This window comes from Oppia nitens, unplaced genomic scaffold, assembly GCF_028296485.1.
Source record: "Oppia nitens isolate AA-2021 unplaced genomic scaffold, nextdenovo-longstitch-racon4-pilon3 scaffold2_pilon_pilon_pilon, whole genome shotgun sequence".
NCBI classification, from domain to species: Eukaryota; Metazoa; Arthropoda; class Arachnida; order Sarcoptiformes; family Oppiidae; genus Oppia; species Oppia nitens.
In genome coordinates this window covers 8,474,149-8,493,897 of record NW_026533210.1, presented here as the reverse complement: position 1 = coordinate 8,493,897, position 19,749 = coordinate 8,474,149, and the positions used below count along the sequence as shown (strand labels likewise).

The 19,749-nt window shown below is 26.2% G+C and overlaps 3 protein-coding genes across 4 annotated transcripts; all 3 read right to left on the bottom strand.

Moving 5' to 3' along the window:
• Positions 1-954: 954 nt before the first annotated feature.
• On the bottom strand, positions 955-7,895 carry LOC128956261 (unconventional myosin-Ic-like). Of its 2 annotated transcripts, none has more exons than XM_054301954.1 (13): positions 7,840-7,895; positions 5,295-5,487; positions 5,087-5,202; positions 3,957-4,995; positions 3,741-3,822; positions 3,396-3,532; positions 2,463-3,263; positions 2,280-2,384; positions 2,032-2,209; positions 1,675-1,958; positions 1,470-1,573; positions 1,273-1,372; positions 955-1,161 (listed from the first exon to the last, which is right to left on the bottom strand). In XM_054301954.1, exons 2-13 carry the CDS (start codon positions 5,436-5,438, stop codon positions 1,144-1,146), a joined length of 3,108 nt encoding a protein of 1,035 aa, XP_054157929.1. In that variant the 5' UTR covers positions 5,439-5,487; positions 7,840-7,895; the 3' UTR covers positions 955-1,143. The 2 variants fall into 2 exon arrangements, with proteins under 2 accessions (XP_054157929.1, XP_054157930.1); XM_054301955.1 differs by lacking the exon at positions 7,840-7,895 and adding an exon at positions 5,744-5,773.
• Positions 7,896-12,435: 4,540 nt separating this feature from the next.
• On the bottom strand, positions 12,436-12,978 carry LOC128956014 (TATA box-binding protein-like 2). The gene has a single exon (XM_054301695.1). It carries the CDS (start codon positions 12,976-12,978, stop codon positions 12,436-12,438), a length of 543 nt encoding a protein of 180 aa, XP_054157670.1.
• Positions 12,979-15,008: 2,030 nt separating this feature from the next.
• Positions 15,009-16,346, bottom strand: LOC128956013 (uncharacterized protein F54H12.2-like). The gene has a single exon (XM_054301694.1). The coding sequence runs from the start codon at positions 16,344-16,346 to the stop codon at positions 15,009-15,011; it is 1,338 nt and encodes a 445-aa protein (XP_054157669.1).
• Between the last annotated feature and the right edge of the window lie 3,403 nt (positions 16,347-19,749).

Genomic DNA, 19,749 nt, shown 5'->3' with positions numbered 1-19,749 from the left:
GTGTTATACATGTACATTTTCAATAAAGTTTTATGATTTTTTTTATAATTTATTCAAAATCAAGCTAGATAATTTTCTAAATAAGACTAGCTAGAATTATCATTATAAATTAATTAATCATTAATTTAATTCTATTGAATAACTTAATTGTACATAAATAATAAAATTTAATTTATTCTACATATCTAACAACTCTAGTTTTAATATTGATCTAATATTTATTATAGATTGTAAAATAATTATTTTAAAATATTTGATTAATTTTAATAATAATGTAATAATTAAATTACAGTAAAATAATTTAACCTTGTGTAACTTATTATGTAGAAAAATTAGTATGTAAATTATACATAAATTACACATACAGTAAATTATCTAACGCTAGAAATATTTTTTTAAAAATATATACCAAATATTAAATTATATGAAAATTTAATATTATAATAATATACTGTATATATATATATATACAGTAATTTATTACAGATAACTTATTAATGTACTTTATTTATAAAAAATAATAGCATTAATATTAGGTAACAATTATAGCTAAAATAATAAAATTATTGTTTATTTATTATAATCTTTAAATAAAAAATTTCATTAGTTTTATCTTAAATATTGTAACAAATGATTCATCAATAAAATAAAAATATCATTTACACACCATATAAGGTATTTAAAAAAAACTATTTTTTATTTATACTAATATAATAAAGTTAATTAATTATTATTTTTTATTATTTGATAAACTTTTGATAAAATTTATACAAATTGTGTTGTTAATAATAACAGTTATTTTTTCGCAACTATTTAATTATAATTATTTAATTATCATCAAATTATTATTTTTCTAAATAAATCATTAAAATTAGAAATTAATTAATTTTTATTGGATTTAATAGTCTGGAATGCATATTAATTAGTTGAAACAAAAAAACATAATTATAGGTAATTCAGGTAATAATTAATAATAATAAATATAAATTTTAAATAGATTTGTAAATCAATTAATGTGTTTATTATAATATGTTTGGCACTAATCTCTTGTCTATAACGGTAGTGATAATTATTTTTTTAAAAATGTGTGCCTTTTTTATTTGAAGACTAGATTTAGTATTTTAGTAGAAAAATATGCGATTTTTATGGCGATTTTGATGTCTAAAAACAAAAATAAATAAATAATTTTAAAAATCACATTTTTTATAAATATTTTAAAATTATTATAAACTTTATAAATATTTAAATTTAAAACAAAAATATAAAACAAACCACTTGTAAGACTCCATCCTTTCTCTTAATGATACCGTTTTCAATGCCTTTACTAAACGAAATTTGTCCCACTTTTCCATCGCTACTTAAATGTGTAATACTTTTTTTTATTGTTGATTTGAATAAATAAATAATAATAATAAGATTAGTTAATAATTTTATTATTTAAAAAATAAATGAATCATTAAACTAAATACCTGCCAGTGTTGACAACATTTAATTTACTGTTATCTTTGTTCATAATAATGATTTTAGTCACCACTTCGATAATATGTTGCTTACAATCAAGTATTAGGTCTCCCTTTAAATTATTCAATTGATAAAAAAAAGTATTTAACAATTAATATCATAATATATTTTAGAGATATATATATATATATATATATATATATATATATATACCTTGTCTTGTTTAAGCTCAGCGGGAATTTTGATTATCATTAGGTCATCCATTAGATCGCTGACCACTATTTCGGTAATCGATTTATACGGTAACCGGTGTTTAGGTTTCATATCCTTTTCGTTTAGTAAATAAATGGCACTATTGGTCAACAATAATATCCGCGGCCTTTGTTTATAGCCGTGTCGATCAAATTTGACGACTTGTGTACAATAGATGGTCTTTTCGTCACTTCTTATATGTTTTGTTTCAAATATACTTCGTCTAAGTGTTTCCAATTCGGAACCTATTAATGATAATCAAAGATAATTAAAATCTTGTTTTCAAAAAAAAATAATAAATAAATTTAGTCTTTTTACTCAATCGATTCTCTTTAAACATATATCTAATACTCGATGGATAGCTAATCTTCTTTCCGCGGAACAGCTCTTCGGCCACAACTTTTTCATCCATCAGACGTTTCCTTTCGGGACTAATACTTTTGATATATTTCCTGACGAGCCATCGCTGATGCAATTTTCTCAACAATTCCGATGTCTTAATAATAATAATTAATTAATTTTTTTAGAAAAATAAAATCAGATATTAATATCAGATAAAGTCATACTTCTAGACAACATTTCGGTGCATTTGACCAACTCTTATCCAAAACACTTTTCGGCAATTGTTTTGATAATCTTTTCAACCACTCGGCCCTTACATTCTTCACAAACTATCAAAAAAAAGTTATTATTGGTAATTAAAATCATATATCTATATAAATAAAATATATTATTAACAAATAACTCACTGCACGGTTGCAATCATTTTCGGGTTCATTGCGTGTAATAAAACCCTTAATAAACGTCCGAATAATATGGGCGGCCAGTCGTCTTCTGGCCAACAATTTGATGGCCAAAAATCTACGCCAATAGCTGGCTATCACAGTAACGGCTTGTCTCATCTCCAGATACCTCTTTCTCTGTTGTCTACCCTTAACTCTTGCCTGTATTATAGCCACCAATTCGTGTTTCTTCTGCTGGAATGCGTCTTCGATGTCGAACAAAGTTCTTGGAAATCGTATAAACAATTTGGTTTTACCCATACGATATTGATCCAGGTCATAGCCCAAGTAATTGACTAACACGCGAACACCATCTTTGGCCGTACCGTTAAAGTGTGGCCAAGTCTGTGGGCATAGACTTTTGTAGCGATGAAGAAACGCATCATAAGTGCGCCGATAAGCAAAACCGGCTCTTCTGACTCTCAGATTCTCAATCAGTCCCAAGTACTTGACCTGATGTCTGACCACTTGTTCGTCAAACTGATTGGGCATCTTATTGTCGTTAGGTTTGATACATCGGACATACCAGGGCTCCTTCGATAACAGTGCGTCCATCAGTTTAGATAAACTATTCTTGAATTGAGTGCCAGCAGTCAACGGCCGCTTTTTGCTATTGATTTCATTTTGTGTAAACACTTTCTGTATAATCGGATTACCCGATGAATTCATGGCTCGTTTCAAATCCCTGTACAATAGGTCATTGTTTTTGTCGAGAAAACCAGATATATTGTAGACAACTTCGCCCGCATAGTGACTGAGTCTGAATTGCTATATTTATAAGTAGTAATAAATCAATCATAAAAAACAATGGTGTTTATTATGTATGGTGTGTGTGTGATATTAATATCTAAATATAAAATTTGATATATTATATAATTTTTTTTTAATAAAAACACATACATTTCTTTCAATGATTTTCTTGGTTTTGTTGTCACCGGTATTATGGCTACAGAAGTGTGGATGAGTGCCAACATTGAGCTCCAACTTCTCTAAAAAGGTATCATCGCTGGCATCTCCGGGACGAAGACATTCCTCATCTGAAATTATAATATTGAAAAATACATAAAAACTTTTTAAAATTCATTATTCAATATTTATGGGTAAAAGAAAAAATTAGTTAAAATATTGTGTAATAAATTATAACTATTGATAAAAATATAGATATATATATAAATTATGTAATTATAGATTAAAATATCTAAAAAATTATTAGTCTATTATATTAGTGTACAAATCAATTATTACCCAACAGTGCTATAATTCCTTTATGCCGTTCCTCAATGAGATCACAGATAATGCGATTATTGAAATACTCGATTGGCTCCCACTTTATATATAGTAGTAATAATTACATTAATATAATTAAATTTTGCGAAAGAGAGAGAGAGAAAGAGAGAAAAAATTAATAACAATTTTTGCAATCATTTAAAAAAAAAACAAAATTCACGGATGAATTCATACTTCAATTTCTTCGCGTCGATACTCTTCCTGTTCTGATTTGAGGGTCAGTTCGATAAACAATTGCTGAAGTTTTTCATTACAATAATTGATACAAAACTGTTCAAAACTATTTTTCGTAAATATTTCAAAACCATAGATATCAAGCAAACCCATCAGTGTTTTTCGTGACCGATGACCCTTACTTTCCAACGATTCGTTCAGTTTGTTCACCAACCAAGTGAACAGTCTTTCGTAGACAGCCTTAGCCAATGCATCTCTAGCATAGATAGCCTGATCTCTGGTTAATGGTGTACTCACGGACTCACCTCTGGCCTCAATTGTCCGATTGGTCAGAGCTTCCTGTAGTAAATCTTCTTTGCATTTCAATAGTTTGCAAATATGCGACACAGTCTTCAACTGTGCGATCACTGCTTCGCCGTTCTCTTCGTAAAACCCGGTGTTTCCCAAATGAAGAACTGAGGCCACAATCGACAACAGATTCATTTCGTCGTTGTCTTTGAAATCAAATGCTTTGAACGCATTCGTGACAATACTGTATTGTTTTGCATCGTCGGTACCGATGATGTCATCACTATCTCCTTGATTCAGATAATAATAACTTTGAGGATCTCTTCGGAGAAACAATTGACCCAAAGTCTCATCGTCGGCACCGTTGATGAGCTGATAGAAAATATGGAAATTTCTTTCACCCTTATTCTGGTGAATAACTCTTGACTTTTCCAACAAATAGTTGTTGATATGTCCGCCCAAAGGAGTACCCAAATAGTCAAACTCGATGTCCATATATTTTCCAAAACGACTCGAGTTGTCGTTTCTGTTTGTCTTTGCATTGCCAAACGCTTCCAGTACTGGATTAGATAGAAGTAGTCTGTCTTTGACCGACTCGACAGTGGGATTGTGATGACTGGCGGCCGCCAAGAATTGCAATATCTTTTTCGATGCCTCTGTTTTGCCGGAACCGCTTTCGCCAGATATTAGGATACATTGATCTCTGCATTCTTCACGCATCAAACGATAAGATACGTCGGAAATGGCAAAACTATTTACAAAAAAAAAATAATAATAAAATAAATAAATAAATCAAATTAAAGATATAATAAATAATTAGATAACTTTTATATATCACATACATATGTGGTGGCAGTTCATAGAGATTGACATTTCTGTACGTCTCTATCATATCATTTGAATAGATATCCAAATTTTTGTACGGATTAACCGATACTAATACTTGTCCGATAAATGTCTAATTAATTAATTAATAATAATAATTTGAAAATAAATTTTTAGTTTTTTAAAAATTTTGATTAATAAAAGTTTCCTTTAAAAAAAACTTACATAAATCAAGTTTTCTTTGGACCGTTTCTTAAGATTGTCCATAAAAGCATTCGGATCGGTATAATCCTCGAGTAGGACAAAGTCTTCGACACCGACCCGATCTCTGGCGTGTAATTCACTCTCCATTCGTGTTAATAAAACCATTTTTTTGGTTAGTTGTTATTATCGACTAATTTACTGATTATAACAATTGCTATATTAAAGAGTAAAAAAACAACTTATTTTTAAAAAAATAAATTCAAGACAATAGTCACATATTGTTGAAAAAAGTGAGAGAAAAGAGAGTGAGAAACTATTCCGTATATATAAAAAAAAAAGTTTAAGTACTTATAACACACTAATTATAATACAACTAACTATTGATATTATGCTCAGTATTATTGCTTACACAGAAATAATAATAATTATTATTTTTTATATTAATATTAGATTAAAGATAAGACACATACAGAGAAAATTTGTTGGTTGCCGTCGATACAGACTATTAATATTGAAGTGTTTTTTATCACAATTAACGCAAATGAGAGAAAGAGAGATAAGAAACTAAAAAATAGTAAAATATTTTTATTTCTTTATATTCCCTATAATAAAGTGAAAATTGCAATCAAATAAAAAACTTGATTATACATTATATATATATATATATATGAAATACAAAAGTTATAATAAAATACAAATATAGTTTTAAGAAAATAAATGTTTGAATTTAGTTTTTTAGTAAGAGATTATAATAACAATAAAATAACAATAACTAGTTTATCAATTAATAACAAAAAATAAAGTTAACATATATTTAGATTTTCACCAACAATAACAACAACAACAAAAGCAAAATTATGATATTAATATTATTTCAACATTATAATAATAATATCACCATAAATAATATCACTTAACAATAAAAATAATTATTTGCATAATAATTATAATTTTTCTTTTAATATTTTTTTATGAATATATTTAACTATAATAATAATAATGAACACAGTGTGTAGTCCACAAAGTTATTAAATGATACAAACTATATATATATTTATTATGATTATTATTATTAATAGTAGTTAACATAAAATTATATAAATATAACTAATACATAACTAGTTATTTTAGAAAAATAGTTCAAAACAAGATATAATACAATAGCAACAAAAAAAATTATGCATTAATTTTTTTATGTATGTATTTAATAATAACACCTGTAGTTGTGAAATATGGGATAAATGTTATAGATAAAATTTATTTTTTTAAAAACGTATCAATTTTTACGTATTATATATGTTATTAAAAAATATTTTTCAAATAAAATAAACAAGTATTTATATTTTAAAAGTCAATTGTATTTTAAAATTTTTATGGATATTATATTTTTATTCATAATCAAAAAAAATTTTACGGTATATATATATATTACTTATATTTTTTAAATGCAATTTCCTATGCCTTCCCTATAAAGCTAATCCTTAATTTACTGTGAAAACACAACTTATCAAAACAATGCATTATTTCCTTATAAACAATATATATATTAAATTATAATATATATATAATAATAATAATTTTTGTCGGTTTTTAATTGCAAAAACATTGCAAACATTTAGCTTCAATAAAAAAACACTGTTGTATCAAATTTGAATAAATTTCCTTAACTCAATACAGTGTATATATATATATTATATATATTATCAATCATTGTGTTAATAATTTTTATATTAAAAAAAATTATAATAAATTGTAATTACATTGCACGACAGTAAAATGTTAATATTTAAATTTATATATAAAAACAAAATTTTATATAACAACTAAATTAATAGCTTAGATATAATCAAATATATATTCAACATAAAATAGTTTGATAATAAATTATTTTATAAGCTAATAATAATAATAAAAATATTTTTACTATTATTATATTATAAATGTCACAGTAATGTATATCTATTAAAACATTTGTTTTGGCACAATAATTGAGATATTAATATTATCATTATAAAAATAACACATTATTAACACATTTTTTTATATATAAGTTATTTAATGTGCACACACAGTATTATATACATTATGTATTATTTATGGCATTATATATATAAAAAATAAATAAATACAGACAAAAAACTTTTAATTAAGCAAATAGTTTTAAAAATTGTTTGGATATATCATATTTACTATAATTACAATACTTACTTATATTTTTCAGAAAAAAAATTATTAAAAGTTATTTGTAATAATAATCAAATTACAAGACACGATTAACTACATATAAGTGAAAAATTTAATTACTAAACATATTTAACATTAAAAAATATTATAATATTTTATATATACTGTATATAATATATATAAGTATTTTAACATAATGTTTAACATTTTAGACAACAAAATATTTTAATTTTTTTTGCAAATAAACATCATTACAATGCAATTATCTATAGTAGTAGTGTATATCTATACCTATGTATAATAAACGTTAAAAAATATAATGATATAGCTTAAAAAAAAGTGTAGACAACAATAAAAAATAATAATATTAGTAAAAAATTACCTTTATAATTAGTTGAATTCAAAAATTTAGTTATTGCATTTGATGAATAATCACATATAGATTTTTTTTATAAAGTTTAAAGTCACTTATATAAAGTCACATATAAATAAATTTTTAAAATATTAAATTATTATACAAATGATAATAATTGCAATATAATTAATAATATTTCTAGTAGTAATCATTAGTATAAAATGTAATGATAATATTACATTTATCGTATACACACACACTTTTTCCAATAGCGCACAATTCAATAGATGATGATTTTAAAATCTAAAAAATATCATAATAAACAATAATATGATAATAATAATAATAATTAAACACTTTTAACATCATATTCACAGATAGTCATAGTTTGGTTCAAATCTAGTATTTTGTTTCAAAAAAATATGTTTTTCACAAATATAGTAAAAATTTCATAATAATAATAATAAAGTTGAAAAAAATATAAATTATATAATTAAATTACATTAACACCAATTTATGTATATAATGTTATATATAATATATCATGTATGAAAACAAATTGAATAATTTTTCCAAACAAAATGGGTTTACACTGTGTGTGTGTGTGTATGTTGTTGTTTAAGATACCCCACGCTTATAAACTACACAAACAACACACACACTCACATTGATATACATGTATATATGGTATATATATATATATATAAACATTAATACAATTTTTTAGAGATCAAGTATTTTTAAAGAGAGAGAGAGAGAGAGAGAGAGAGAGAGAGAGAGAGAGAGAGAGACTGTATGGGCTGTTATTGAGATGATGTTTAAAAATGTCTTCAAAACACACACAAGATTTATATGAATATATTTATATATACATACATACAATAAATATAGTTATATTTTGGTCACGTTTTTTTGTTGTTGAGAATATTTTTTTAAAAAAATTAAAAAAAAGTTTTTTTTGGCATACAGTGCCAATATATATATATATATATATATATATATATATATATATATGGATACAAAACACTTATTATACCCTAAAAAATTTCTATTATATAAAACTTTTGGCGTTTCTTTAGGCCAAACACACTGCATAACACAAGCACAGGGAGTTTAAGAAAAAGGGAGAACACATTTTATGATGATGGCTGTAGAGGGGGATTGGGACTCAAAATACAGGCACACATAGTATCATAGAAACATTGAGCTCTCTCTCTCTCTCTCTCTCTCTCTCTCTCTTCCAGACACCCTTTTCCTCTACCAATAGGCACTGCATAACTATCCACCGCCACCACCAACTCTACACCACCGACACCACACACACAACAAACTGGCAATGGATTATCAAAAAAAAAATTGATGAGTAAACAGAAAACCGGTGTTTCAAAATACGACTGTCCTTGACTTAAAAAAAATTCAGTTTACCTAAACTTTTTGAACACTTAATAACCGAAACTGAATATATATTTATATATTATTAATAAAAATAAAATTTACTTTCTGTTGAAAATCTCTTTATATCTATTAAAAGCCAAATATTATAATCTCTTTAGTTATTTGTTTGTAATATTATTGTTTGTTTAAATAATTGTAAGCACTTTTTCAACAACAAAAACAAATATACAATAGATATAATGAATATATAAACTGTGAATATATTATTTATTTATTTTTTGTTGAAAAAAACCAACCAATTATCAATATTTAAATATATATATAATTTTATTGATAATAATTTATATAATAGTCGGACGAAAAATAAAACTAAGACATTGTGTGTTCTCATTATATTTGAATGCAATGAAACTTTTGTTTTGTCTACTATTTTTAAAAAAAAATTTCGCTTATTTTAAAACAGATATTTTACTTAACAAACATAAATGTTAATTTAAATTGAAATCATTTACTAACAAATTATTTCATACATCAAAGAGTTTTTTTTGGTATTCAATACTACTACTACTACTACTACTACTACTAGAAAATCTAATGCTAAAAATATATATCATATGAAATAAGTAGTTATTTTTTTCAACAAAAAAAATTTAGTCATTTATTTTCATAGCTCGTACCGCAACTCAAATTGCGAAACATCTGCTCTGTTACTGAGGAATTGACATTCAAAATAAATATAGATATATATTATATATTATAGATATAAATCATTATATAGTTATTATAAGTTAGATGTAATTAAAATTACAATAATTAAAGCAATTTTAAAAACGCATTATATGTTTTTTTTTGTTTAATGAAATTAATCGCTAATTAAAACTGCTTTCCTGTGACTCCTATTTTTTTTGAAAAAAAACAAAACAAAAATAGAGTTACAAATTAATTCATTTGTAAAATAAAAAAAAATAAACAAACAACTCAGTCACACACATATATATACATATAATCTATTATATCATATATATACACATAATTTACATACACACGCACACGCACACACACACACACACACACACACACACACACACACACACACACACATACATACATACATACATACATTCACACACATACGCACACATACATGCAGTACTACACATGCATACAATTACATATACACATAATTTACATATACACACACACATATACACACAAATTATTGGCACCAATTGACGAAGTGTTTTATTTGAAAATTATAATATTAATATTGAAATTATAATAATGTTTGCCTAATGTGTGTCTGTCTGTCTAAACTACAGTATAGTCTTTATTCTTGATATTCCCATAATTTTGAAAATAACTTCCACTTCAGAGAGTGAGTTGAATGACTTGAAGAATAAAATATATATAAAAAACATTAAACAAAGACAGGTCTTTCATCGGATATTTTTATGCACTTATATTATATATATATATAAAGAGATAATCATTATATTTAACACTAACAGCAAACTGTATAAATCTGTGTGAATCTAAAAAAAATTAATTTGTTATTTAAATTTATTTAAACAACAAATTTTGTTTTGTTTGTTAACTTCATTGTTGTTATTGTTATTTAGCTTTCTTTCTCTTTTCACTTCACTTATAATAATAACTCTTTTTTTGTGTGAATTATTTTCTTTGAAAATTATTTGCTTAAAAAAAAGAAATATTTAAAAAATAATAAAAATATATATAATTTATAAATCGATTCACTAGTCGTTGTCGTTGTTGTTAATCGTTTCTCATTTAGAAATATCTATTCTAATCAATCATCCGCTGTTTTAATCGTATATATAAATACTTATTTATACTTAAAGTTAAGTTAAAAGTTAAACTAATTTAAAATACATTTTTATTTATTTATTGTTAGTTTTTTTTGTTAAACATTACGCCTGATTTGCCAGTGCTGTCTGCAGTACTGTATATTGTAGAGTATATACAGTATATATACTGTATATTGTTTATGTCAAATGACATTATCGTTAATTTTTTTCAAAACAAAAAAATCATTAATATATAAATTTATGTGCTTTTAATATACCTGTTATTATTCAATTTTAAGCACTTTTAAGTACAGTACAGTCAGTATATATATATATATTAAAAATATTATTAATATTAATGATATAATGTATTTAAGAGGTCAATGCCGCTATGGATTCAGACAAATTGAGTGCCGAACCTCTCATTTAATTATTATTAATATTATTTTTTTACAAAACTAAAACCAGAAACCAATAACACTATACTTATTATAAATATTATTATTATTGTCTGCTTAAGGATAAGTACTGTATTTCTTCATATAATAACTTATAAATAATAAATTATATTATAATATATAAAGTTATAATTCATTGGTTTAAAACTTTTTTAACTCGTTGTTAGGATACTTAAATAATAATAGTAGTTACGACATAAGGGTGACGGAAGGGGAAAGCACAGTGCTTTCCCCCATATAACAGTATGACGGAGAATAGGTGACGGAGATCACGTGACTCCACCTAACCTAACCTAAGTGTACTACACCAATGACGTCACCACTACCTCTACCTGAACCTTACCTACCCGAACTGACCAATTACCCGAACTGACCAACTACCCGAACCTTACCTACCCGAACTGACCAACTTACCGAACTGGCCAATTACCCGAACCTTACCTACCCGAACTGACCAACTTACCGAACTGACCAATTACCCGAACCTAACCCAACCTAAGTGTATATCAATGACGTCACCACTACCTTTAACCGAACCCAACCTAACCTGACCAACTAACCGATCTGACCACCTACCCGATCTGACCAACTTACCGATCTGACCAACTTACCATACTGGTCAACCTTCCGATGTATTAGCGGAGAGGGGATAGCGGAAATCATATGACCTAACATGAGTGTAGATGTAAACAAAATAAATATAAATACATTTATTTTTAAAATAATATTTATAATTTATTTGCATTTTATTTATTTACAAAAGCGTTCATTAAATATTTTCTCTCTAAAATTTTTATCTAATACATATGATATATTTTCTTCAATTAGTTTACACTTATATTCATGAATACGTCTGTTAAAAACTATCCAATGCCAGTTAGATATACGAGCCTGTCTTGAAGCATATGACCAAACATACATAGTCTTTATCTGTATTTTGTCATCAAATCTAACTTTCTTCATATTTATTTGTTTATTAAGTAATCAAAGTATTTAAACATAAACTCTTCATATAATTCATTCAATGCTTTTCTAGTATAAACACCAGTCAATATCATTTTCCCTTTTCTAGTGAGAGTTATATGTCTTTTATTACCACAATTGATCCTCAAATGTGGAAATATTTCCAACTCATAATTACTGCTCCAATTAAATTGATTCATCAGTTTCTCTACATTCAAGTCGTTTTTCAGGTTATGTGACGCAGCAATGTTAGTCACACGTAAGTTATGTAATTTGATATCATATCCGAGTTTTTGTATTATGCGAGCAGTCTTTCGTAATGCTATTCGACCATCATTTTTTGATTTTGCACCCACACATACTAGTTTACCAGAGTCGTATATCATAACCGTGGCATTAGGGTTACGATACCGTTTAATTACTCTCACAAATGGGTAATTGTGATATACACAATTACAACAGTTGTTACACAATTTTCTTAAATCAATAAAACCAATCATATCAAAGAGATCAGCAGTCATCGAAACATTAGTTATCACAGGCATATTGATAATGCAAATTGTATTACTATAATAAATGTTGATGTAGTTATAAACTCATAAACTATTGCATCAACTATTACAAAAACAGTTGAAACAAGTTGTTTAACAACTATTGCTTCAATTATTGCAACATCTGTTGCAATAAGTAGTTTAACTACTATTGCAACAACAAATAGTGTATTACACTATCGTAAATCCTGTTTACTCTATAAAATATTAACTTATAAAAGCAAAGTGTATACACTATTATTGTATTAGTGTTTATTAGTTTTGTTATAACTGATTATTATTGTAAATTAAATTTTTCATCATCAAAATGGTTGGCAAAACATTGTTTCAAAAATCCATTTTCACCAAATCTGATGGTGAAAACAAATTTGACAAATTTGTTCGTGTATTGGAACACGAAAACGGTGAAAAATTTGTGGACATCCGACTGACTGTTTGCAATGATGGAGAAGATGTCTTCTACACCAAACATGGCGTTTATTTATATGGTAATGAATTCAAAGAATTGTTGAAAAAGATGGAAACCCAAGACTTTGGTTCTTTTGGAGATCTTCGAGTTATCTCATTCATGCATTTGAAAAAACAATTGTATTGTTTTAGTATCATTAGTAATGGTAACATTAAAAAATTAAATGTCATATTCCCTGAAATTGACATTATATTGTCATTGAAAGATGAAATCATTAAATATCTTAATTAAAGTAATTATTGTATATTATAAAACAAATATTGTAATAAATAAACAAAACAAATTAATTGAATAAAATAAATTTTATTAATAAATAAAAAATGTATAATTATTTACATTTTAATATGAAAACAAATAGTAATTTTTAATCCATTTCCACAATAGCTCACATTTGTGTTGAGCGCATCTCATATCTGATTTATCGGGTATGATACGTTCATGAAAATGACATGAACGGCCTCCATACATTCTCTTTAATGTCTTAAGACTAGGACATCTATACTGATCCAATTCAACGTAAGGTATAGCGCACATGTCCAATAGATCAGCCAATTGTAGACACTTAATACCAATGTATGGCTTTTCTTTGCTTTTGATTTTCTCATACATCTCAATAATTATCTGTTTGGCATCCATTGTTGAGTTTTGTGTAATCTCAGTGTTCACTGTACGTAACGATAGTCCCAATAAGTTGTTGGCCAAATAAAGGTTAGTAATCCGATCTTTCAATTCCATATCTCTATAAGTTAGGTTTGTCTCACACAACTCAGACATTTTACAAGTGTGAGATATTATTGCAATCTCACGCGGGACAAAGATATTGTTATAAACAAAGCCTTGTGCGTCCATTACACCACAGATTTGATTAATTTTACTCATTTTAGAGATTAAGTTTGTTTACTATAAAAAGTAAATCGTGTTCGTTGTTGAGGGGAAACCCTTCTTCTATAAAATAGCGCTCAATGCGATGTCTATATGTTGACGCAATATTTGCTAACGTACCATTAATTACGTTTACATTAGTCATAACAATAAGAAACTTTTCATTATAAATATCTTTTATTTTAATGTATATTCTATAATAATCACTAAAATTTTTATACACATCTGATAAATGACATTTACCAGTTACATAATAATTTGGCAACACAATCATTAATGTGAGGATTAAAACCAAACACAGTTTGGATTTGTTCAAATGATCCGCCATTAAAATAATTAGTTAAAAAATAAATACAATATAATCCACAAGTATTAGAGTATACACTTTGAAAATTAATACAGTTGTAATACCAACCGTTTACAGTATTGTCTTTTATAAAATTTAAGATATCATTATGTAGTGGTTGTAATCCAAATGAATCAAAATATATAATGCTATCATTATTTGTTTTGTATACACTAACCCAGTGTTCACCAGCATCACTAGCTTTATCTGTATTAATAATAACACCACTATCTTTTGGTATAATATTTGGTAACATATCTCTCGGATATGTACCATAATATTTATTACAATTTTTAAAATAGTTATTTATTTGTAATGTATTCATATTTATTGAAAATTTTTAATAGCAAATCTTGAGCTCTCTATTTCTACACAACTATCATATTCGCAGAATATGATTGCAGTTACAGTCTCTTGTATAGGGTAGGCAAACTTTAGTTCAACTCGTAAGTTACCTCTAACCACAGTTGATACATAACCACTTTTTGCTACTCCATCAGATAAATCCGGTGTAAAATTGAATCCAAATAGTGTATAACCTTCAGCATACTCTTCCCGTGTTATGTCAATATCTGTTGAGTGTTTGATTTGATTTGCTGTTTCAAATAATCCAAAATATTCACGCATATATTTTTTATTTGCAAAGTCTGGTGTGTATGGTCTGTGTGGATATTGAGTCCCATCAACATAGCATGCAATGTGTCGGATATTGTAATTTTTAAAATAAAATGGGTTCATATTATATGAACCATTATATGCTTCGTTACTAACAAAACCAATATATATTTTTCTAGGAATCACTCCATTGATGACATTATTTAAATAACAATCTAATGTGTCTTTAGCTATAATTGATGTCTTTACTTCCTTTCGTGTAATAAAATAGCGGGCATTAGCACTTTCAAGTGCTCTATTGTGTGCCACAACTACTTGCGGGTTAACAATAGATTTATGCATAAACAGTCTTACGTCCATTATTTCAACTGTTGGTATCAATGTTTTATCATAAATTAAATAAAACTTGGGATCTTGTGGATAGATTTTAATATTCAGTGTGACTCCTCCAAGTAATGACTTTACTTGTGATGCTAAATCAATGTGCAAATTGCCATACATTTCAACTTCACACCCGTCAGATAACGAGTTACCTGACGGTCGTATACGACTACTTCTTATTTCATTTACCGAATCCATAGGTGTCTCATCTTTATGCCAAAATGCAGTCTCTAAATGAGTTTTTCTTGCATCTCTATTACTGTTAAGTAATGTGTCAATATATGACACATATGAATAATTCACTGATGATGTTGTAACAGTTGTTTGACCAATATTAACATCAATTTGTTTAATAAATGAATGCATTAAGTAATTGATTGGAGATATTAGTTTCCAGTCTTCTTGTTTAACTTCAGGGGTTGTTGATACAGTAGATTTTTGTAGTTTAAATTTTAAACACAAATATAGCTCACTTTTGCTTAAATTAATATATTCATTTAAACCTGTATGCACTTCAAACTCAATAGTATTTGTTGAATTAGATAATGTACTTATTGGACGGTGTTCAGTTTGAACATCTCGTTCAATCATTAGTTGGGTAGGTGGTACTCCAAAGACATCCATTTCTGGAAGTGTCATTAGAGATGATAATTCGTGTATTGTAGACATTTTTAGTATTTTCTTTGTTTTTTCTTAACTGTTTTACGTCTTTTATAAGATTTTGGTTTAGTTTTTGTTTTTAATTTACGTTTACGTCCTAAACCTTTTTGTTGTCTAACATTTGAAACTTTATTTTTAACATCTGTTAAAATTGTATCAGCTGATCGTATCAGCTGATTTGTGCCGGCTTCTTTGAATGATTTACCAGATAGTATATCATTACCAATACCGTTAAATGCATCCCATCCTTTAGTTGCTACATATTTTAATGCAGGTTTAATGTGTTTAAATATTTTTCCAAATATACCATTTCCGGACTGGTATCTATGTCCAGCATAAGATACAATACCGTTACCGGCTTGGATTTTATAGTAATCAATATATGGATTATTCATACTTTAATAAAATGCAAAGTTATAGTTACTCTACCAAATTTAAATGGTATAGATAAACCACTATCATCTTTTATAGATATTTCAAGTGTTTCAAATTCATTGAGTCTTACAGGTCTATATTGAGGTCTTTCATAATTTAAATGTACTGTATCTCCAAATTTATATTTTCTAGGTATTTCAACTACTCTCAGTAGAGGTGCAAATGTATCACCAACTAGTGATGGGTATACAATATCACTATATAAATATAGTGAATGAAAACCGCCACTAATCTCTACAGGATGATAGCCTTTAATAATATTTTTATTTTCAATTCCATTGAATACTATATTAACCAAGCTATTGCTACCATAATAATAATTATGTGTAGCTTTTCTATCTTTTAAACCTAAAATGTTTTCAATTTCATCGCCCAAATCAGGAAATATTTTAACTACATTTTCAACTATACCAACATGAATTGTAATAAAATTATTAATCTCGTTATAAGCTAATTTTGGTGGTTTAATGTCAGTAAATAAAGTCAAAATATTGTTAATTTCATTAACTAATTTCTGTGGTGTTTCATAATAGCCAGCTTTAAGTGTAAACTTATCATCATATTCATTAGACTGTTTACCATATATACGTCCCATTTCATCAAATAATGTAATTTTATGATCATTTAGTATATTATACCATGACTTGGTATAAGTTATTTCAGATATACCAACACACCAACTATCATCAAGTTTAACGGTTTTGCCTAATTTTGTCCTAAAATCAGACATTGTATTGTCAAATGTTTTGACATTATTAACTAAAGTAATATATTTACTCATTATTCGCAGAGTTTCATTTGTGTATTGTTATCAAAATAACAATTCCAAATAATTTTTTCTTTATCTCTTAAAAATAATAACACAACAATAAATATAATAAATAAAATAAAACACAGTATGTTAATTAGTAAACAATTCATTTTTATTTTTAAAATACAGTATCAGTGCCTTTTATAACATTTTTACATAACTTTAGTTTTGGATTAGGCATTATATATCCAATACAACTAGTTAAAATAATTGCCCATAAATTTTTGTTGCCAATTTCAAAAGTTAAGTTAATTAAACTAACAAATATTACAATTGTCATTAATGACATTTGAATAGTAAACAAAATTAATTCAGTTTTACACAATTTATTTAGTATAGACATCTTGAATGCTATCAACCCAACTGTTGTATTCGTCCGGATAGTTTAACCACTTAACAAAATACTGCCTACGACCACGTCTAACACGACTTCTAATAACTCTTTCAATACGGTATAGATTTTCTTTGATCTTTTGGATCTCTTGTGGATAAAATCGTTGTTCAATAATATTTCCTTGTCCATCACTTAGTCTAAACACATATTGATTATCACCTTTTATAGTCTTTACTACAGTAAAGACTTGATCAGTCCAGTTAGGGTAATAACCTTTATCAAATTTAGACATTTCGTACACTTTACGTACTAAATCTCCTGTAGCGACATCTGGTGTTTTAAGCTTTTTAGATTTAACATATAAGTTATTGTATACTTGTTTTGTATTTTCTGTAGTCACTTCAATAGGTGACATACCTATAGATCTGTGATATGATGTATTGTATGCATTAACAAGTTTTTGTAGTACATCTACATATCTTCGCGTACCATTAGCAGTAAAGTATTTAAACATACGTGACTTTAATGTACGATTAAAGCGTTCAACTATAGCACATTTTATTTTATAATCATTTGAGTGAAAGTAGTTAACTCTATTTAATTTCAGATATTTTTGAAATATTTCATTTAAAAACTCTTTTCCTTTATCTGTACGTAAAGATAATGGTTTTCTGTTTTTAAATAGTGTTTTAAAAGCATTTGTAATGCTTTTTCCTGTTTTAACTTTCAATGGAACAGTAAATGCAAATTTAGAAAAGCAGTCAATTACTGTTAAAATATAATTATATTTATCATTTTTATTAGCAAATTCTCTCATATCAGCTAAATCTGCTTCCCATTGCTCATCAATATATGTCACAACAATAGGATTTCGTATAAATTTTCTGTGTACTTGTTTATGTAGAGTATAAGTTAACTCTCCTTTTAACCAATCTTTTACTAATTTTAATGTTATATTTGGATTTAATTGTTTAGCAGTTTTATACAAATTATTTACACCACTAAATGATCCACTATTTTGTGGATCATAATATATTATATTCAACAACTCATTTATATTTTGATCCATTGTATAGATTTTTTAGATTTAGATTTTTTAACAGTCTTTTTATTTACTACTTTTTTAACAACTTTTTTGTTAGGTTTATGAACTTTTGTAGTAACTTTGCTTTGTTTTTTAGTTGTACTGATTAAATTATTTTTAATTAATACTTTAAAAACCATATCTTCTATTATACTTAGAAATGAATTATTAATATTCGGCAAATTATTTTTAATATTGTTATCATTTGTAACATTGTCAACAATGTTTTTAGTTACTAATGTATTTTGTTTAATTTTTTCAAATGGTTTACTATCCACACTCATTGAAGATATATCCATATCGATGTCATCATCACTATCATTAGTAACCAATTCAACTTTTCTGAATGACATTATTTTGTTATTAATTCGTATACAGTTGTTAGTAACGGTATTAACCACATCCAAGCGTTTCCTTTTTGTACAACACTTTTACAAGTTTTTAAACTTTGTTTCCTTTCAAACTTTTTAAGTAAAAGTTTTTTACTTTTATTCAATTTTTTAGTTTTTATATTTCCTTTTATAACATTTAATCCAATTTCTTTTATAGCTAAATATACTTTTGGGTCTTTAGCTAAATAATTCAATAATGTTTTTTGTGTTTTCTTACATTTTATTTTAGAAACAAACTGCAAGTCTCTAAAATATTTTTTCAAATTATCAGACATTACTTAGGTATATAGCAAATAATTTTCAATTTATTATTAATTGGTATAATATTTGTTTGTACTCTATATTTTTCAGGTGTA

Excerpts from the sequence above, each read along its gene's own strand:
- LOC128956013 (XM_054301694.1), bottom strand. The coding sequence starts at position 16,346 with ATGTCTACAATACACGAATTATCATCTCTAATGACACTTCCAGAAATG.
- LOC128956014 (XM_054301695.1), bottom strand. The coding sequence starts at position 12,978 with ATGCCTGTGATAACTAATGTTTCGATGACTGCTGATCTCTTTGATATG.
- LOC128956261 (XM_054301954.1), bottom strand. The coding sequence starts at position 5,438 with ATGGTTTTATTAACACGAATGGAGAGTGAATTACACGCCAGAGATCGG. Across the intron at positions 3,533-3,740 it reads AGGAATTATAGCACTGTTGG|ATGAGGAATGTCTTCGTCCC; the intron begins GTAATAATTGAT and ends TTATAATTTCAG. Across the intron at positions 2,385-2,462 it reads AAAATGATTGCAACCGTGCA|TTTGTGAAGAATGTAAGGGC; the intron begins GTGAGTTATTTG and ends TTTTTTTGATAG.